Source organism: Dromaius novaehollandiae, chromosome 5, assembly GCF_036370855.1.
Source record: "Dromaius novaehollandiae isolate bDroNov1 chromosome 5, bDroNov1.hap1, whole genome shotgun sequence".
NCBI lineage: Eukaryota > Metazoa > Chordata > Aves > Casuariiformes > Dromaiidae > Dromaius > Dromaius novaehollandiae.
The window spans coordinates 53,619,898-53,641,889 of record NC_088102.1 but is presented as its reverse complement, the minus strand read 5'-3'; the positions used below and the strand labels follow the sequence as shown (position 1 = coordinate 53,641,889).

General features: G+C 37.7%; 1 protein-coding gene across 9 annotated transcripts in view; it reads right to left on the bottom strand.

Moving 5' to 3' along the window:
• NAV2 (neuron navigator 2) overlaps positions 1 to 21,992 on the bottom strand; it is a 451,621-nt gene that overhangs the window by 7,509 nt on the left and 422,120 nt on the right. For all 9 annotated transcript variants that reach the window (XM_064512842.1, XM_064512840.1, XM_064512843.1 and 6 more), the window contains 14 exons: positions 19,093 to 19,176; positions 18,191 to 18,302; positions 17,361 to 17,506; positions 14,645 to 14,817; positions 11,810 to 11,963; positions 11,123 to 11,282; positions 10,519 to 10,619; positions 8,761 to 8,856; positions 8,170 to 8,338; positions 5,899 to 6,134; positions 4,545 to 4,699; positions 3,952 to 4,023; positions 3,295 to 3,491; positions 2,756 to 2,874 (listed from right to left, as the gene is read on the bottom strand). In XM_064512842.1, the coding sequence (XP_064368912.1) occupies positions 2,756 to 2,874; positions 3,295 to 3,491; positions 3,952 to 4,023; positions 4,545 to 4,699; positions 5,899 to 6,134; positions 8,170 to 8,338; positions 8,761 to 8,856; positions 10,519 to 10,619; positions 11,123 to 11,282; positions 11,810 to 11,963; positions 14,645 to 14,817; positions 17,361 to 17,506; positions 18,191 to 18,302; positions 19,093 to 19,176 (1,974 nt within the window). The remainder of the gene's footprint in view (positions 1 to 2,755; positions 2,875 to 3,294; positions 3,492 to 3,951; positions 4,024 to 4,544; positions 4,700 to 5,898; positions 6,135 to 8,169; positions 8,339 to 8,760; positions 8,857 to 10,518; positions 10,620 to 11,122; positions 11,283 to 11,809; positions 11,964 to 14,644; positions 14,818 to 17,360; positions 17,507 to 18,190; positions 18,303 to 19,092; positions 19,177 to 21,992) is intronic.

The following is a 21,992-nucleotide window of genomic DNA, read 5'->3' as shown; positions in this document are numbered from 1 at the left end:
CTTAACCACAAACTCAGCGAAAGAGAAGTTCTGGAGTAAGCTGAGAAATTATTTAAATGCAACCTATTAGTGATATTTGGGGAAATAGGATCAAAGCAGAAAGAGAATCTAAAGCAAAAACTGAGAAATTGAAATCCTTAGACTTAGAATGCAGGCCATTCACGTAACCAAAAGAAAGATGCAGAGAGCAGGCAAAATAAGGAAGCAAGCAGATGTTTTTATTAATTGCTATTCTTTCTCTTCATTTTTGTTATTAATGTTTCAATGCTTTCCACACCTACAGATCAGCTGATGTGAAAGCCCCAAAGCACAATATAAAGAGTGCCAGCATCACTGTGAGTATCAGCCTTCTCCAGGTCAGAAGGAAACAAAGTCACAACCTGTCCCTCTTCCCTTGTTTTAGGGCAAAAAGATTACTGGCTCCTATTACCTTCCTTTAACGGAGCCCCATAAAGAAGTTTTAAGTAAAGTCATTCTACTTTGCGTTTTTCCTCTTCTTCTGGATGTTAAAGAAAAGGTCTGAGAAGTTTTCTGTTCTATTTTAGTGAAGTGCTTTTATCTGTGTTCTACTTCAGGACCTATCATGCTCTTTATGTCTAAGTGCCTACTACAATCACCTCAAAGAAAATGAGGCCTCAAGGCACTGATGAAATTCAAATGGTAAATACAGTTTCCAGAAATTTTGACCAAACCTTGAAGAATTCACCTATTCATAGAATTCTAAGGAGCCATTAGTAAAAGCTCTGTTTTCTATGAAAGGGCTGTCCTCCCTCACTCTGTTAAATTGTATAAATCCCTGCTGCAGAATTAGCAAGCATAACATAAGCTTCTTCTAAACTAGCCAACATAAAATCCTTCTCTTTTCAAGTACTCAGACTGTCTTCATTCCTTCTCCATTCTCTGTCAACTACTCCAATGCAGACAAGAGCTGAACCTCTGATACAGAGAAAGTATTGCACAGAAAAGAAACACAACAAAAAAAGCAAATCAACCCAAAATCCCAATATTTTTTTAACAGAGCACTTGCATACTTTTTTACATATTATAATGGCAAGTTATCCTGAAGAATACTATAATGCTGAGTCCCTAAAAAGTTACAGAATGGAAAGGACTATTCTTCATAAACATGAAGGAACCATTTCATGATATAATAATCTTTCCATAGAGCCCATAACTTTGACTTATTTCTGTTTCAGAAAGACCTCAGACAGAAATCTATTTGATAGAGAACAGTTAATTTTTCCTACTAATAAAAAGCTGTCTTGCTTATAGTTCAGTTCTTTCTAGTCCAAACATGTCATACATCAACTAGACTTTTACTCTAAGACTAAAGCACAAATCCTGTAGACAAAGTCACACTTTAGCTTCTTCTTGAACAAACTGAATAGTTTGATCTCCTCATCTTTCTCATCAATGTTTTCTGTATCTTAGACAACATACCTATTGCACTTTTATGAATACTTTTCACTTTTCCAACATCCTTTCTGAAACGTTGATGTTACAAGGTTTAATTCCGTTCTCTAGTGAGACTTTTCACAAACAGAAGTACTATCCTCTTCCTACCTTTATGAGATATAATTATAGATTATGCCCTCAAAACGACATTTTTCCCTTACCAAAACACAAGCTTCCAATGCATTGCCAAAATTAACTATTTATTCTCCATTATTTTTTAGCCCTTTTTCAATCTTCCAGACTCTCAACTGTGATCTACCTTTTTTGTTTCTGTATGTGCGATCTTGCATTTAGCTCTACTAAAAAAAAGTAACTTTAAAATGAGCCCATCTTACTAGCAGATGCTGCAAGGACAAAGCCTCAGATTGCCCTCCATCCTGGCTCTTCATGTTATGAAAACAGAGTTCTCCCACAGAAAAAGCTTTATTAAAACTAATTTCATGTATGCAATTCCCAGAATTTACTGATTTTTGATTATGATATCTCCAAAACTGCTTTTTAAAATATGTGCTGCCATGCTTATCCTGTGAACAGAGAACTGAAGCATGAATGACCTTTTGGTCATTTTTTTCCATAGTTGCATAACAAGTCAGTAGCAGTCTCATGTTGAACCCACCTCCTGATTCCAACATGTACTTATAGTCAGAGTCACACAGACACACTAAGAATTGTGTGGTAATGGCCAAAACTGTCCAAATTGCTAGAGAATATGAATCAAATACTAAGTATAGGCAATTAATGATGATGTCACTATAGGCTCCAAAAGAATTATGAAGGAATCCAATCAAGAATTCATCCTGTAAATTGAGAAACAATCAAAATGTCACTGATATTGATTCTATCACTCATTAGTATGTTTCTCTCCATATATGGCTTTGTTCCTCCTCTGTTGAAAGATCTGATCATAAAGCAAAATCATACATAACTCAAGTTAATGACCACAAACATGTTTTTCAGCTACAGTTTCAGATACACAATTTTCAGGTGTGCTTCTAGAACAGATTATTGAAAGACACTCAGATGCCTAACTCCCACTAAAAATACCAACAGTCTGGCATCTGAACACATTTCAAAAATCTAACCTGGACATTTTGTACTTCCACTCCATGTTTCAAAACGGCTGAAATTTCCTCCTGGAATTTTCAACTCTTTAGGCTAAATTTTCACAGACATTTAAGTATGTAGCGTGCCAAGTTATACTCATTGAAAAAGTTGTCATTCTTCAGTTTTATCCAGTGCTGCGCTGCCTTTTTGGATAGATACCGGATAGATCTATGATTCTGCAGGTTTGTCTGCTCACCTGTAGCCCTTCTCTAACTGCCTCCAAGAGATATGGGATGATGGAGTAGTTCCACAAGTCGGTAAACCAAACTCTAGAACCATCTACATCTATTGGACAAGAGAGGAAGAGCCGTGGACCTAGAAAAGGAAATTCACAGATTATAGTCAAATCATGATCATGAGATGCATCAAAATAGGATCAAGCAACAACTTCCAAGTCTCCAGAGAAAGGAGCCCAGGATGAGAAAACAAACATAGCTATCTGGTGCACTGCTCTTCCTGAGTGTTCAAATATCTTTTCAATCAATTTGAAAAAGTATAGCTTTTCAGGAGAAAACAATTAATCAGATTTCATAACACAATGTGCATCACGGACTTAACGAGGTCTATTACAAAGAGTTTAGAAACTTCTCATACAATTTCCTTGAGAGGACATTGCAAACTAAACGTAGGGTTTTAAAGAAACCTTTTCTATCTGATGTATTACAAGGAAACAGAATATATGCATTTATGTTGGTCTACAAATGCATTTGTTGCCAAAATGGGCAGAACACTTACCAATAGTAACATCAGAGGAGCTGTGAGCCTCCAAGAATTTGTTCAGATGTTGCCAGACCTTGGGAATCCAATCAATGATTTTAACCAGCTCTGCATTTCTCATCCTGCCACTGATTTCTGTTTCAATTAGTTTTCTTCTCAAGAAACGACCAAGAAAGCCCTTGACTGGCTCAGTGTGGTTAGCACATAGCACCCATCTACAGCAGGATAGTAGAAATGTCTGTCATTTATCTTTGTACTAGAGAACACAACTATTCTGTCTAAATTTTACTTATTATTGGGTTATGCCAGTCATATATTTTTCCAAAATATGGAGTCTGTGGTTTGGAATTATGAGTTCACAAGATTAAATACTTCATGTTCTGATTTGTTTCATTTTACTTCTCATTCAATATCTGCTTTGCCTATTATCATATTTTAAATTTGAGGACCTAATATCTTGAAAAACCTCTGAAAAGTAAAAGTTCTATGAACTCTAGTTATTTTAATAACAGAACTATAATGTACAGCTGCACATGTTAGGGCAACAAGCAGCAGAGAATGGTATTTCTCCTTCAGTTTGCCATTTCAGCTGATAAGAACAACTTCAGATGACTCAGTAGCCCTTACTCTCTTGCCAATTCAAAAACATAAATGAGAAACATGAATAAACAGTACCTGAAATTATGGTGAAGTTGAAGATTAGGTGTTGAGGAGGTGGCTTGGTTCATTGTGCCAATAATATACGGACTATTAAAAAAACAAAAAAACAAAAAAACCAAAGCAAATCAAACTTGGAAACTTTGTAAAAAAACCCTCCACATTTTAACAAGATCTTAACATTAAAAAAGGATTATTCAATCCTCTTTTGTCAAAGCAGGTTTTTGCAGTTCTAGATAGCAATAAATAGTTACAAATTCTACTGAGAATCTGCATCATAAGAACACTAAATTATGAAAGCAAAATGGAAGCCTCAAAACAAGACTCTCTCATTAAAAACAGGCTTTTAGTATGGAAGATCTACTGCATGAAAGGAGTGCAGACTATCCATACCCTCAACTACTTTTTTATCACTCATTACGGAAAAATTAACAGTTTTATGAAGCAAAAAGCTCCGAGGCTTTTATGAAGCGCCATCCATAACACTGTTTCTGGACCTCTCAATTTACTTTATCAAATTAATCCAGAGTTCATTTTGTGAGCATATTTTGGACTGTGGTTGTCTGACTGCAGTATAGGGATTATGAATGTGGTTCTAGTATTTTTCTTACCATTTGTGGTACTTGCAGTTTAGAAGCCCGTTAAAGATCTCTCCCAGGGAGCTAACATGATGCAAATTATCCAAAATGATTACAAGAGGCATATCCACAGCATTATTTTCACTATTACACTGGTCTGCTAGGTTCGACAGGTATTGGCGGAGTTCCTGCAAAGCATACACAAAAACGAGTTTTCATCATATTCATTGTAAAGCCAGATAAGACAGAGAAAGATGAACTACTGTATTTGTCAGGAAATCTAAAGCAAAAGAACCTTTTGTCTTACCAGTGTCCACACTCGCCTCATAGAAACACAACAATATGGTTCTCCTTCTCTTCAATATGTTATGCTAAAGATTCAAAGACTATGTGGGATAAGGTCCTCAAGGAGGTAAGATTTTGTCTTTTGGTTTATGTTTTTTCATTTGTGCTGTTCTAATCTAATGCTCAGAGGTCTGAAATATATTTTTCCTTCTTTTCAGGAACTTGTTCAAATCCCTATATACTAAAGCCAGATAGTTGTTTTACATTCCAGCGAGGTTTGTTATAGGTTCTTGCAACTGTATTTCTAAGTAAAGCACACAGAATTAATCTGGAATATAGCACTCCTCAGCAGAGGCCAAATTTGGATGCCTTCAGTAAAAACATGAAGGAATGATGAGCTCACAGTGCTACTGCTGGGTGACTGGGTGGGGCTGAAATGCTCTCACCATCTTTAAAGCATTTATTGCATAGCATGTCTCAAATTATACCAGTGGGCTACAACCACACTTTCAACCAGCTCTTCTCTCCAGAGGAAAATTTGCCTAAGGCCATCAAATATACTTTTTTTTTTTTAACCTAGAAATTCATTGGAGGTATATTCAGCAAAACCAGAAGTACATAAAAAGCAGAGACATGCCTTACCAGCTCAGGAATGTGTCTGGACAACAGTAACTACAGAAACAGCATATGCAGATTACTACTGCTGATACTTGCAGCTGCAGAAACTCTAACAGCCTAGAGATGCATTTGATGGTTTTTGGAAAAAAGCCCACATGCAACAGAGATCACTGAAGTTGCTGGGAATTTTATGCAGGTGTTTAAGTTCCTCAGCAATTCTCAGGCTCCCAGCCACTTGAAAATCATGACACCTTTAGGTGCTCAAACGCACACCTGGAAGCCTACTATTTCAGGCTAACAAAGAGGTGAAACTACAGATTTGAAAGCCTTAATATTACTCCCTTCGAGACTCATACAACGCTTTAAAAAGGAAGGTAAATTTAAAATCACATTAACCTATTTTTGATGAACCAAAAAAGAAGCAGGCTCTCATTTTTGATAAACGGTAATGTTTGTTGTGCAAGGATGATTTCTGTTTCCTCACCTTACTAGATTTATGGTCCACATTGAAGGTTGCAATAATTCCATCAGCCAACTCCCTGCCCTCTCTAAGGACCATATACTCAGAGAGACGATTTGCCAGGTATGTTTTACCAGTGCCACTAGGGCCAGACAAGATAATCCGTCTATGTTCCATCAAGAGAGAGACGTAGCGCTGCAGTATAGGCTTTGGGATCAGCGATTCAAACACCAGGCAGTCCAAACTGTTCTCACAGATACCTGCAAAAGTAAAAGAATCCTCACTTAGGGGGATTCCCAATTTTTTCTAAATTACTTGCATTTTTAAAAGATTTTTTTACTAAGCAGTTGTAACACTGAAAAGTATCCTATTAGTGAAGTCTGGACAAAATCAAAGTTAGTTGAAACAACTGATTAGGCACCACGGAGAACTGAAAAATGTTATTTTTCTGAATGTATCTGGACCCAGTAACAGCATGAGAAATCCCCAAAATGCAACTCTGAAACAGTGGATTTAGACCTAACATAACCAAGCTGTTCTTTACCCCAGACATAAATCCTTTCCCTGCCTCCGGTATCCCTCATGACAGAACAGGGCAGATATATAAAGCAGTTACAGGGAGTGCAGAAGTGGTTGTGAGCTTAGCGTGCATCCTGCAGTATTGCAGCTCTCCCAGTTTTCAAACTACTCAACCACAATCTGTTGTGTCCAAGCCCTTCTCTGGATAAAAGTTATCACAAAAATGATTCCATCTGAACACGTGAACCATCTGTTTCATTGTTATTTTGTCATGTACAGTACGTTCATCCAGAATTTACCTATTTACTTTTGATTCTGTAGACAAGAAAACAGCTATCATCAGCTCCCCCTACTTTCCCAAACACTTGTAATTAAACTCCCTCCCTCTATGCTGATAGTTATCTCTCCTAACATAAAACTCCTACTGATAAGCATTTACGCAATATCAGCAGTCACTTTAGGCAAAACTGGCTCAGGAAAACATACAATGCTTGAAAACAAACAGAAGAAAAGGAAGCTGGCAGATCATACACAGAGAGCAATATCTGCACCCCTATGGTTGGAATATTAAATATTTATATAGGCAGGTTTATATCTTAAAGGTATAAGTGAATGACTGATTCCCATCAATTAAATATATTTATATTTTATTGAAAAACATTACCACATATGAACCTTCAAAGTACAAGTCAAGCTATTGCAAGTTAAACAAAGTCGGACTGCAGCTTTATAGACATGGCTAGTCCTTAAGCAACATGTTGATTGAAATTATATTATTGAACGATGTATTCTAATTAAGCAGAACGCTCTGGCTTTGCATCAAGCCTCACTAAACTGGGATACTTCCTGGCTTATTTTGTCTTTCTGCTTGCTGCTTGCTACACAAGGTATTTGATTTCTTATACTAATATTCAGAAATCAACATACTTTCAGTTAAATGCCACAGCCACACTCTGAACTTGAGCTACAGAGAGTCTGGCACAGCTCACAAGTATGGTGCTACTCTACGGCTCTACGTGGGTCTATGCTAGACACGTCACTGGCGTAACTTGGGGCAAGCTGATGTGCATTCAAAATACAGTGGTTGAGGATTTATCCTCAAATCTAGTTTCATAATAGTCCTAAAAAATGGTTCCCTGAGAAACCAAATGGGCTTATGGGAGAAATACAAACATTACATTCTTATCAGCATCACATAATGAAACTGATGCAAATTTTGAAAACAACACATTTTGAAAAGATTTCTTTCAAAGAAGATCCAGAGCTTAAGACATAATGGATTCTGGGATCCTTCCTTACCTAAGGAGAGACTCTTAAGTGAGTTAGATAAAGCCTCATCTTTTTTATTCTGCATAAAGGAAATAGCAAATACAGCTGTTGCACAGAAGTGAATGAGGTTCTCAGCATTTTATTTATTTGGAATAGTACCATCCCACTCAAACAATTCCACTGTGTCACTTCTTGCGTGAGGCGTTTTCCAGCACGACTCGAGGCATCGGTTTAAGACCTCCGGAGAAAACTGCTATGTGTATAATTATTTCTACTGCTACAGTTTGAAAATCTGCTGAATTTACAAATGGTCACTAAACCTCTGCAGTGCCTAGTGCTGTCCTCATCAAATGGAAAGAGAAGCGCTACAGTGCCAGTAAATTCAACAGAGAGACAGGAAAAAGAAACACAATAAAAAGGTGTCACTCCTCTGAGTTTCTTGATGCAGCAGACTTTGATAAAACTGTAATGACTGAGAACTACGACCGAGGAATCAAGTATAATTACCTTTGACAGTAACTGAAATGGTGTTGTTTTCTCCCACCAGGTAGCCGCAGGGCAGCAGCTCAGGTGTCTCTGCACTATTTGTGCGCTTGATTTCTCCAATGCTATAGCCCAGGACACTGTCTGAATTCAGTCCCAGCTGACTCACTGGATCCACATGGATGATATACTCCTATGGTGAAAAAGGAATATGAAAATTTAGGCAGCATTGCAATCTTCGTGCCTGTAGGTTCTATGCTATAATAGTAATAAACCCTCCGAGAGTTAAGTATTGCTTGGCACTGTCAAAATCCCATACAAACGCTACCAAGTTAATCGTCACAAAAACCATACGGAGTAGGCAAGTAACTGCTATGTACTTTACAGATGGGGAAACTAAGAAAAGCAGAGTTAGCTGACTTGTCCAGAGTCACACGCTGAGTCTCTGTCAGAGACAAGACTGTCAGAGAGGAACGACATTCAGTGCTTCTTGGATGTAAACCCCAATTCACACCAGCACGTATATCTGAGCCCCTGTACAGGCCTCTTATTGCCAAATATGTCAGGAACACTGCGTGGGAGAATTCAAACTCACAGCACGTTGTACTCATTTACCTTAAACAACCGTCTAACAACACCATCCAGAACATCCCATTTGGTCTTGCCACTGACTCCGATGCAGCCGATGAGGAAGGTGCGGGGCCTGGAATCCTGAAAGCACACAAGCATAAACTTACATTAATAAATCCTAATCATGTCAGACAGGCCAGCAAAAGGTTAAGTAAAATACTGCCTGGTTTTTGTGGTTGTTTAATTCTGGTGTGCCTTTACCACTTTATATGGTGAGCTCTGAATGCTATATAGTCAATCTATGAACAGTTCAAAAGCCTCTAGGAGGATTACAGCTTATCAAAAAGGAAGAAACACTCTTAAGAAAATTCTAGTGAGAAACGTTCATGGCATATTCAGCTTTCTATGACTTCTCAATAAAATGTGTTACACTACAAAGTTTTGTCCTATTTATTTCTAGAAATGCTACCATAGACAGAAATCCAGTGAAATTACTAAAAATTCTACAATTTGTGTATTGTATTTGGTATATTACAGCATTTTAGTTCATAATTTTATGTCTGATTTCTAAGGCAGAGAAGAAAAAACAGAATCCAACTCATTCCTCTGTTCTTCTATAACTGCACTTGCTATGAAATACTCACTGAAGAAAAACTGATTTCCATCACAAGACTTCGGTGCAATGTCACGTAAGGAATCATTTTCACACAGTAACTTAACTGACTGTGAGCATACAATGGAGTCCAACAGAATCAGCAAAACAGTCATACTGTTTAATTTGCTTATCCAGGGCTGTAATTTATTAAAGCAAAATTGGTATTTAATGGAAAGATCTGTTGAGACATTTTTACTTCCAATTATTCAGGTTTTTGTTACCCCTTTACTACAAGTATATACAAGGGTTATCAAATTATTTCTTAAATGCACTTTTACTGTGGAGCTGGTGCTCACAACGTGAGATAGCAAGGTCAGTGCTTAGCAAAGATTGTGTAGTAGATTCATGCGTGCATTGCACATGTGGAGTGGGCTGCAATATACAATATTTGAAATGTATTTGGGTGTCTAGGATTCTTTAAATTACTGGATAATGGAGAACATCTGAAAGAGGACAGATTCAGAACACAATGCTTGTACCTGCGAGGACAACCCAAACTAGAATGGTAAGATACAGATCTCCCAGTTTGGATCCATTAGTTTTTGTGAAAGACAGGTGCTTCTAACACTTCCAGTGCACCTCATCTACATTTTGAATTATTTCCATTATTAGTTAAAATTTTATTAAAGCTTAAATAACAGAAAGGTCCAAAGGCTTTCTGCAGCTTTTAACATATCAGTCTTGAACATACACTATCCCAAAGGAAGGTGAGTTTGCTGACTTCCTTGAAGCTGAAAAAGGGGCCTGGCTTTCAGAGATATTGAAATGCTTAAACTGTAACATATCACCTACATCACTGACACATGGTCTAGACTAGCAACGCTACATTACTGACACTGGTTAGCACCGGTGCTGATGGCACTAGTGAGAAATTGTAAACAAACAAACAAACAAATGCCCCACAACCCTGTTGCAGACTACTCCCATAAGGCAACTTGAACCAGAGTTGTTGACATTCTGCAGTTCTAAGGAAGCGGGAGCTTAGTGATTGCCTTATCTATCAGCAGTGACACACTGGTGAATTATTTTGCTGAGAAAATTTTAAAAATGTTTTGCAAATAACTGCCTGCAAAACAGACTGGAACGTGGCAGAGAATTCATATCCAAAGTCGCTTATATTTCAAAGCTAGGGACAAAATACAACTCACCTCCTTCCATTTTATTTCATCCTGAAAGTTGACAACTATTTTAACATGCCTGCCTCCTTCTTTCCGAGCAGAGCCATCGCCAGGGTCATCTAACAGCATGTCTGTGAACAGAAAACATCAACGGCTGCGCAGCTGTATCTTGACAACAATGAAAGCAATTCTGGTTTACACTCATGCTTCTAACTGTAGTCAAACCACACCACATCTGGGCTTCTCATGCCCAGAGATAAAATGTGAGAACCAGGTTTACTGACTCCCCTACCAAATACAAAGACTACTCTTAAAAAGGGAAGGTCACTGAAAATTATTAGTCAGTTACTCTGTATTTTCCTTCCTACCAAATAAAACACCTCCCTGGCAAACGTACACCATTAAATGGCTCTGAACACGACTCTCTGTAGCTGAGCTCATAATTGGACAACCACGCTCTGGGGTGTAGCAGACCTATGATGACATTCGAAGTGAAGGCTTTTTGCCAGCTCCTGACATATTTCCACACCTTAGCTGCTAATAATTCTCATGCTTTCATTTTTCCATGGCTAACCAAACCGAATCTTCCAAGTACAGGATAAAACCTGCCCACCGCCTTTCTCATTAAACTCACCGAGACTGGTTGACTCCGTGAGGTTCAAACTGTGTTGAGAGAGACCCACTGAATGTCTTGGGGAGGATGAAATGGAAACTTGAGACTGAGCCCTGCTACAGCTGCCGTGGTTTTCAGATTTCAGCCGATCATTTTCTGCTTTTAATTTTTCAATCTCACTCTTCAAAAGACAATTCATTAGTTAGGAGGCACAGTGAAAACATACACTTAAAAGAGAGTAACAAAAGTAACTGAAAAATAAATACTAGTTTAGTAAAAATGCAATTTTCTTAATATTTTAATTTGTTTTAATAAAGTTATGATCTTTAATTATTATAATATCCCTTCCATAAAACTTCTTAAAGTATCCTACAAAACATAAATACATGGGAATTTACTGAACACTGAAATTCAGCCACTTCAAGGTAGAGCATGGCAACTGTTTAAGAGACTGCTATTAGTCAGTGAAATGGTCTCCCCATAGGTTTCTAAGGTTGAAATTATTATGGTTGCAGAGTTCAGGGAGGCAAAATCCATTCTATTTGATTTTTAACTAAGCATTGGGCATAACATTGTAAGGAAGCAAAATGGGACTTTTAACAAGCATTCAAAAACTTCAGAATTACTTTAAAATCTGTACAGGGTGTGGAATGACCAGTCTTTAGCACATGAACATACACTGTAATATTTAGGGTGGTTATTTCCTACCTGCATTCTGTTCATCGCCTCCCGAAGCTGGTCAAGCTGATGAGCAGAGCTAAGGGCTTCCAGACGAATATCAGTCAACTTCATCTCTTTGTCTCTTAGCTCATTGCGTAGCTGCATGACTGTTTCAGCTTCACTGTCAGTGCATTCAGAAATACTGGAGAAGATTGAAAAATAGGCATTAAACTAGATCACTTGTTAATTTTCATAGTGTTTATCTGGCATTGACTAGTAAAATGAAAAAAAACCCTCTCTTACTCCACAGGATCGAGGCAACAGTTTTGGTTTATTGCATCAGTGATAATGTAAATCAGGTGTTAAATAACTCACGGAAAAATTAGAGACTAGTCAAATAGATATGTCTGAAGTTAATTTTTCTTTAATCAGCATATGAAACAATTCTGGAAATCACCTAGTACTGGATAGTGTTCATCTTTTTTCATGGTAATTGCTATAAAGGAAGCATTTTAAAGCCAAAACCCAAGTAAGTTAAGGGGGTACAGGCAGTAGCAGCAGTCGGTTGGAGATTGATGAGTTTACGGAAAGATTTAAAGCTCACCAGGTGTGCACAGCTGGGTTTCCCTGAAATGTTCTGGAGGGCTTTGGAACTCTACACCTACTCAAGCATGATAAATTCCTGTTCACTTTAAAGCACTCGTGCTTAAAAAAAATTTCCTGGTGTTCTTCCCTCCTCCCCCCAGAAAGATTCTGGATGAATAGCATTTCAGCACACATGTAAGTGTATCTATATAAAGATCAACTAACTACACAGCTGCATGCTTTGAGGGAGATTTCATTTAAAATGTCTCTCCCTAAGTCAGGTTAATGAGAGATGTTTTCCCCACCAAAAAGCCAATAAGCCAAAATACACACTCTATCCTTCCCTCAGTCCATGTATTTGCTCTTTTCTTAGTTTGTGTTTAGCCTTTCGCTTTCAAGAGTCTTGTCAAGACGAGATGTAGGCACATAGTATTTTGACTGACGATAGATGGGATCATCATTTGCCAATTTTCTGGCCTCGGAGTTCTAAAGCACAACTTGCTGCAGTCACGAGAAACTCATCGAGTTAGGGTCAAAAGACTGGAGAACCTTTATAAAAGTCACAGGAGATTATCTTCTGATACTAATATTTCACCACCGTTATTTGGCTGAAAACTATTGCTATTGTTTTCACCTCTTCAAACGAAAACAAGTGATGGGCAAAAATTCAAGTTTGGGTATGTATTCAAATGCATTTGATTTGAAATCAGGCTGGAAGTTTTGTAGGACATCTACAAGTTCATAAGGCTATCTGATAATTATATGTTTGACAGTGCTATCTCTGACAACCTTCTGTATTTATCCTACTCAAGTAAAGAAGCAACTGACAACACTGACAGAAAATCTGTTTTACAAAGTTTTCCAATCATGCTGTAAATGTGAGTTCAGACTCAACAGTGCCCTAAGGCAATTGTTTAACTTCATTTCCTACGTGGCCAAAATGAAACATCAAGATCATGTGCAGCTTTCCCATGAATGTAAAGTGGGTTAAGCAACAAAGCAGAAGTCCTGACTTTAAAGCCTATATTTCATTCTCATACAAACACAAGCAGATGGGTATGGTTTGGTCACACAGATGAGCCCATCTAATAACTTGCTACTGTCAAAAGGAGCAATTTTGTTCTCACTCCTCATTGCCCAGCCTTCTCCTGGCTGTGCTGTCACGCCCCCATGCCATTTCTGGAACTGAGCCAATTCAACTCGCTAACCCAGGAAAAAAATATTCACATTTTTTGTCATATTACTTTTCACATAATTTAGCACGTTGAATCGTCTCAGTGGAATTGCCTGATAAATAGCAGAACCAGCGCAAGGGAAGAATCAGGCAAAGGTGGCGAGGAGGTACAGAAGGAAGGAGGAGTAGATTGTCTCCATTCATCAGATGCAAGATGTTAGATCAGTTCAGCTCTATTGCTAAACTGTGATGTTTGATTCCCAGTAAATTCTTACCTTTATCTGAATCTGTCTACTTAACCAGGAACTCATCACTGCAGGTTAGTACAATAGGAGTTGTCTTTAGCCAACAGAGAAAACAAAATCCCAGACCTGACCTGGTTTGACTCACTAATAGCAAGAGATCCAATTAGTATTGCACTCCAAGGTCACCCTGGCTAGAAATAATTCTTCATACAGAACACATTCTGCTGAGAGAACACCCCAATAAAATATTAAACTATACTGTGGTAAAAGTATAGTGATTTTTGGATTCCTAGCAATGCTAAGGCACTGGGCTGGGAATCAGCCTACATATAAATTCAGCTTTCCTATCTTCTGCTTGTAATCTATGCAGACTACAGAACAGTCAAAGCAGGCAGTAGAATCTTTGCTCATTGTTTTGCCACTATGACAGGGTTAAGGATTTTACCAGATACAATGCACTTAGCAAAACACGGCTTCTGTCTGGCAGACAGTAAAAACATCCCTTGGGAGTAGGACCAAGCCAGTGGCAACAGACCAGCTCTGCTCTGCAGGACAGTCTTTGCTGGGCCACTGTGTCCTCTACTGTGGCCTCATGGCGAGCAACTGCTTTTGGTAACGTGTAAATTGAACAGCCGTCAAACAGTTGTGGTGCTTATACAGATCTGCAGATTCTAACACAGAATCTGTTTGATTCTGGAAAGTGGCCTAGAGTGTCCTGTAAAACCAGGATCTTTCCTAAACACGGTCTTTCTCTATTGCTCTGCCCAGCACAGTGATATTCCTTCTACTTCATTTTCCAAATCTGGCATTTCCAAATCACTTACTACAAAAGCAAAAAAAAAAAAAAAAAAGAAACCACCAAACAAAAAACCTACTTACAGAGAATTGGAATGAGAAGCTCTCAGCAATGGTGTTGCAACAGTTGAGTTATGGTGCGGTAGCTTTGGTGATGAAGGTAACGAAGAATCGGTCATCTCCTCAATATCTGAATGAGAAGATGCTGACTTGGGAGATTTTTTTTTACCAAAAGCTTGCTTGAAGGAGCTGCGTAACTGGAAAAACACCACAACAGTGGAGACATCATTAACAACGAAAGCAGACAACAAAGCCACGGAATAAAAACTCTAACATGCAAATATTCCAAACAATACAGCCATATTCACATGTATTTTTAATAGGGGTAAAAGAAAATCAAAACAAAAGCTTATTTTCCTAAACTATTTTATGAGATTAATAAGGTAAATTCTCAGCAGGACTAGATATCAATGCCTCCTGTTTTTAAGATAGCTATTTTATAACAAATACAAAATTCTGTTCAGTGCAGTGGGTTTTACAGCAATGTTGTAACTTGCAGCTGTAACGTAACATGGCTCAGACAAGGTTAATGATGCTGAAATGGTTAGTCATGTAAATGGGTGGGTTAGCTTTGTATTTCATAGTTTAAAGTAGGTCTTCCTTACCTCATTGACCTGCCGGAAGAAGTGCAAGCAAAAGGGAGGAGGAGGAGGAAGGAAAAAAGACATGTTTTAACAGATAAAGCCAGTGACAAGGAAAGCTTTGGATTTCTAAGACAAACATGACCAATAATCAACAAATACCAACAGATACTTTAAAACTGGAGCCCTATATATTCTAGAAACGGGTGGTTCAAACAACCATTCATTTTTGCACTACTTGAGGGAAACAAGATCCAGATCTCTTAACTACTTAAACTATATTTTCTCCATGGTTCAGAAGAGATCTTTGGCTAACAACCAAGTTAATATTTTGTTCTTTGCAGGAACAGGTATTTCACCAGCAGAAGACACTGAATCTTCTCTACCTATCTGCAACTAAAAAGTCCTTTTTAACAGGACTGCCATTTACCAAACAAGTAGAAAACTGAATATTAATCTGACTAAACTGATGTTATCCTGAAGCTGCAGTTAAACACTGCTTAACACTATCGCAAACTACATGTTGCAAAGAGCCTGGTTCAATATGAGCTGAAAGTCATTTTTAACTAGACTAAGATTTCTACAGTAAGGAACATTGAAAATATTTTGTTTTAGCCCTGAATGGTCAGCTACATTGCTCCTACATATGATACAAAGATTTTGGCTGAGCATGTCACCAGTACTTGTGAAATAAACAATGTGCGAGTCAAACACAACTTACACATTTTCTCGATAAAATCCTGATTTAGCTTCTTCATTTTACAACAACAATGTGCTCATTTTCAATAAAAAATAAATTACTGTCCTGTTTCTTCCACTTTTTATCTATTCTTCTTTATAATTGGTTTATTCCTCTTTATAATTTGTTTATTCCTCTTTATAATAAAGAGATGTTTCCTTAACCTTCCTTAAAGATAGTCATGTGTTGAATGAGAACTGTTGGCTGCTATAGGATAAGATTTACTAGGTTACAATAACAAAGAACATAAGCTAAAACAAAAAATTTAAAAAATGTGTATTTATCTTAACTAAGGCTTAATGATCACAAAAAATTTATCTCACAGAAATTGAGTGAGTCACTAGCAATTAACAAGTTACAGCAGTTTACCTTGTCTGTAACTGACATATTAATCAGCATGACAAGGATTTGGAGATGACTGTTTCCATTTAACCAATGATTTTAGGGGCAGAGAAGAAATACTACTCTTATGAAGGAGCTAGCAACATATCAAAGTGAAACCACTGGGATAAAAGGGACATTAAAATAAGATCCTACTCAAGAAACTGTTTCTTATTGTACAGGAGTTTCATAGAACTTTCTAAGAGGATCACATGCAAACACAGGTCAAACTTTTCCCAGCTCAAACAACATTTTATAGCAATACAGATTTATCTGTATACTCAAAAGATCTAAGATTTAAATTCAGTGGGAAGGAAGGGGTGGATTGCTTTGCTGGCTACATTATAGGAACTAGGGACTTCAGTCCAAACTACAATCAGACTAAGGTCACTAAGGCAGTTATGGTCTAATTCAAAATGGAGTTCAATAGGATGTACCTTTCCTCCAGTACAGGGTACCTTGTACACAGTAAATGATGAGCAAAGAAGGAAAAATCGGAAATGAAAGGTAAGTATTGCAAAACCTTGTGGAATAAATGTCTATCACAATAATTTTTTTTAAATTGATTTTTTTTTTCTTGTAGAGCTCCATGGTAATGTTCAAAACAGAGATCTCAGAAAGTGTGTAACGTTCACTTGACAGAAGAAAGCACTATAAGCCAAAAAGAAAAAAAAGTAAAGATATTCTCTCATTACGGATTCGTTTTACTTTAATGACAGATGTGGAGTTTTCCCTAAGGGGTTGGACACCGTATTACTTCTAGCCAAAACTGATGTTTGACAGTTATTTCTGCTTTAAGACTGGCCTTTTGGCTGCTCAGGTAAAATTCATTCCTATGCAGAGTCAACACAAGCATATACATCACTTACGACTCAATTAAGTCTTCAAAAGAGAGTTTACATAGGACTTAAACAGTGCATAGTCCTTGTGCTGACCTGTTGCATGAAATGCAGGAAGGAGGAGTTGAACGGCTAGATTTCACTGTGCATGTCCTGACAATTTTATATAAACCTCACGCAATCTGTTAAAATACACTCACCCAGTTCTTCCTTTTCTTTTTCTTTGAATCACTTTCGATGTTGCTTCCCACACTGGAGTGACTGGTTGCACTGTTAATACTAGAGACGCTATCTGAAGAGTGCTGCCTTCGGATCCGCAGGTCTGTGGGCTGAGCAGCTCCAGCACCTGAACATTAATGGGAGGCAATGTCAAAATTATTTAAGAAATTTGATTTCTGTGTTAATCATTCAATTCCAAAGAAATATTTTGGGAAATAAACACATTTACAATCACTTACACCAACTGAGGCACTGTGTAGTTCAAAGCAGTGCTACCTAATCCTTGTTTCTCATGAAGAGATTAAAATTTTAGATACGGATGCTTCCAACCTTTTCTTCGACAATCTGTCCCAGTGTAAATCACCAGGAGTAATAGAAGTGAGATATTACAAGACTGCATTCAGTCAAATTCAGGAAAATCACATTCAGGAAATTATAGAAAATGCTGAAGAAAAAAAGGCCGTTACACAGCATGCCATAGCTTGGAAAAGGGCTTCTTTGCTCCCTTTTTCTATGAGAATCCAGAGGGGTGAATTACTAAATGCTGACAATAAATTCAGAGAGATCATACAGAAAAATTCTGTTAAAATGCCTTCTCAGTTATCTAACACATTCATTTACCTATGTAGAATTTACCGTACTATTTACGTAGATAACCATTTAAAAACCCACATTATACCAAACCGAGTAACTAGAGCGTGGTCATGAGACAAAACAGATCTCTGTCACGTACAGTTACATCAGATATTACCAAGAGGATTCAAGTCTCATGAGCACTGCACAGTTGCTAAATGTAGTGCTTGCTTCCCACCTTTGCAGTTGAGCTCAGGTGTGTTGATGACTCCATTAATGGCAGCCTGGGCAGCAGCATTTTGCTTCTTCAGCAGTTCGATAGTCTTCCTTAACTCATTCAGTTCTGAATCCTTGAATACGAAACAAAACTGGTGATACGTCTGAAAACACAGATGGTATCTAATGACTCCCAAGGTGCTATCTTTCGAGCTGAGCCCTGGTACTTGGTAGAGCATTCATAGAATACATATGTAAAAAGAGATGAAAATGAGGTTTGACCTACCTGAGGAAGCACACCCTCAACAGACTACAAAATAGCTTGGTTACTGTAACACTCAATGCTCTTTAATACAGAAATAATGTATATTCAGGTACACTGCTTAAAAATCCAGTGTTGTTTATCTTGCAATGCTTTGTCATAGTATTTCTTTTGGACATGCACATGTGTGGATGCACTGGGAAGAAAAACATCATAAAAAGATGCAATCCTGACGGCTAGCATCCAAAGCAATACTTTGTAGGAATAACCTGATTGGCTGTCCTAACATACCAGTGAAGCAAAAAAGTATTTTCTACCAAGTTTTTCTTACATTTTACTACTTTACTACAATTGAGAAAACTAAGGCAAACAGCATACGTGATCTTTTCCACAGCTACCGAAGGAGCAAGAGCAACAAAGCTGGGAACAGAACTTCAGACTTCTGTATTGACAGTGCTCTTCCCCTCGCCTTAAGGTCTTCCCAATAAATTGGTCTAAATCACATACACATTTTACTTTAGATGTGACTGAGAAGTTCAGCTTCCATCTAAATCTGTCAAAAGCACCACAGCTGTGACAATCCTTAAAAGTCATCTTGGATCTGCCCATCTGGGATACACATCGTTATAACTATACCTTCCACAAATACCTCTCAGACTTGCCTTTTGCTCAGCTGTCATTGTCAGGCTCTGCAGTCTAATGGTCATGTTTCCCAGACTCTGCTCAAATGCTGCCACAAGGTGAGCCTGAAAGTTAAATGACACAGAAGAGTGAGTATTCTGCTCTCCCCCACAAACAAGGATATTTATGCAGGTATTTAAATGTACTACTTAGTGTATTTCATTTTTTTGTTGTCTAAATGATAGAGAAAATACGAGAGATTAGAAAAGGTCATATGAGTTGAGCATACATTGTCAAAATGTTTATAAACAAATTACCAGGAATAATTTAATTGTGGAAAATTAGAAGTGCCAAAGGCAACAGACCAATTGCAAAACTTTAGAAGCGACAGCCCACTCATGTAAAGTGACTGCTAGCAGCACGCTCTGAAATCCTGCAGTCTGGGGCTATAAACCATGCCCCGCCGGGCGGCAGCTGATGCCAAACACTTTGGAAAACAGATCTCCTATCACGAAATGCAGGAAGGAAAAAGAGACAAAATAAAACATGCTCAAACATCTCTTGCTATTACGTTTTTGAATGGAGACTTGATCTCTGACTTTTTATATGAGCCTTTATTAGCATCTGTAGAGTTACTTTGTGATAGTCTTCAAGTACCCTCTTACACAGTTGAGGTAACTCTTGCCACAGAGCTTTTGGCAAAAATTTTAAAGCTCTTCTAGACGGCAATAAAAAAAAAAAAAAGACAGGAGCACTCATAAACTCGTAAGTTTTAGGTGGATGCCCTGAAAAGTAAAATAAAATAGAAAGGAAGAAATAAAGTATGAAGTAAAATAGAAAACAAACTTTTAGATATAGAAGGTGACCCAGAAACTGCCCTCCAACTAGATAAATACTTTCTTTATATTTCCCCCTGAATTCCAGACTTCTCTAGTGGCCTTGATACAGCGGAAAACAGAACTGAAATTTAACATAGAAAAAGACAGACAAGAGTACAAGTTTGCATCAGAGAATTTTCAAGATTCTCTCATGATACTTCTAATTTTTTAATTAAAAAGTCGAGATTTACATAATCTGTACTAAACTAAATGACGAGAACTCAAAAAAACCATAAGAAGTTGCTATGGGAAGGTCTTACACCAAGGACATTTTTGTAACACTGTTTATATTTAATGGTTTTGTGTCAAGTAAAGAAAGGAGCAGTAGCTTTGTTTCTTAACAGTATTGTCATTAAAAGCCAACTGGAAAATCATATAACAGAAATGAAATCAAGTAAAAGAGTATAAAATATCCTATAAAACTTGGAAGTGTTTCAATTTAAACATATTAGAAGGCAATTTAAGTGTGCATTTTAGATGAACAGAGAAAGCTTGAAATGGCACCATCTTCATTTTCTCATAAGCAATGATTAAGTATGTGATGATAATTGAGAGAACTAAATGCTTCTGAAGGCAAAGAAAAATGATTGTTTTTATTGCCAAATGCTAGAGACTACATATAAAACTTTGGTTCTCTGGAACTACAATTAGGTTAGAAGTTCGTTAAAATGTCTGAAGAATTGATATTTAGAAGAGCTTAAAAAAAGTGTTTTTTTCCAAACATTTTTAAATGAAGTCATAAAAATACTATCACATACTGACGTGTTAACTTTACAGTAAAAGAAACGCAGACTAGAGATGGCTATCATACTGCTTACAGACTAACAGCTCAGAGATTTGAAAAAACTGGTAACCCAGACAGCCAGCAGACTTTGCACAAGACAGCCCAAATACTGCCGAATTTTGCAAGCCAAGGGAATAGTGAAGGAGACTAATAAACCCATAACAAGGTTTTTCCCCCCCTTATTTTTAAGCTATGATCCTAAATATGTGGAATCTTAAAATCACTACATGAAGATTAATATTTTTAGATTTTAAAGTTGTATGTTTACTAGAAAACATAGAAAGTTAATTTGAAAATTCATAGCCATCTAAGTAAGTAATTGAACAAGTCATGCTTAGCTATCCATGTCCAACCCAAGTTGGTTGCTCATCCTTTCCCTACACTGGACAGCAGATAATATATCAGCAAAATGAGTAATATCAAGGTCAGTTTCTTAAGATGAAGAGATTTGTCTTCAGGCAAACAGACCACGGGAGTCACAGAGGTAGAGCTCATCACGCTGTGCTATCCAACGGGCGAACTCGGCAAGCCAGTGAAGCCAGCTGAGTCCGAAGACACCTCCTCTGCAGAGAGGGACAACGACGGCCACCGGACTAGTGCAGTTGTGCAGCCTGCCTGCGGACGCTTGCTCAGCAGAGACACTTGCATGCAGCTAAAAGGCCTCTCCAAAATTTGAGTGCACCCCACTCACAATGAGAGCCCATTTGCCAAATACCATCTCAAACTTCCTGGTGCTTGGACTAGCTACCCTTTTTTGTTTCCCCCCAAAATACCGAGAACCCAGCACTGACTGTATTAAGGATATGAGCCAAGAACTGAAATGAACAAAAAGTAAAGAAATGGAAAGGTAGCACGAGAAGATGGAAGGAACCTGATAAAAGGGAACTATGTTTCTAGTGCCACGACAAGGCATTATTTTATAGATATACACAAATATGTACATGCATGTGAATAAATAACACAGGCATAGTTCAATTAAAAATTTGCTTAATTACACAAGGACCTACAATAAACATATCAACTAATAACTTTTTATTTTTCCATTAAAAATAAACATATATGCACAAGTAAAATTGTGCAAAAACTCTCCCTGCAGAAAAGGACATTCTCTCAGCCTAAGTGTACAGAGAGTGGCAAAGCCTTTCACAGCGCCATTCCAGACTTATTCATCACCAGCACACAGATGACTTATCCTAAGTAACTGTTCTCACATTCGCAATGAAAACAAACATGAGCAGTACGATAACACGGGGACATGCATCTCTTGTTCCCACCAGCC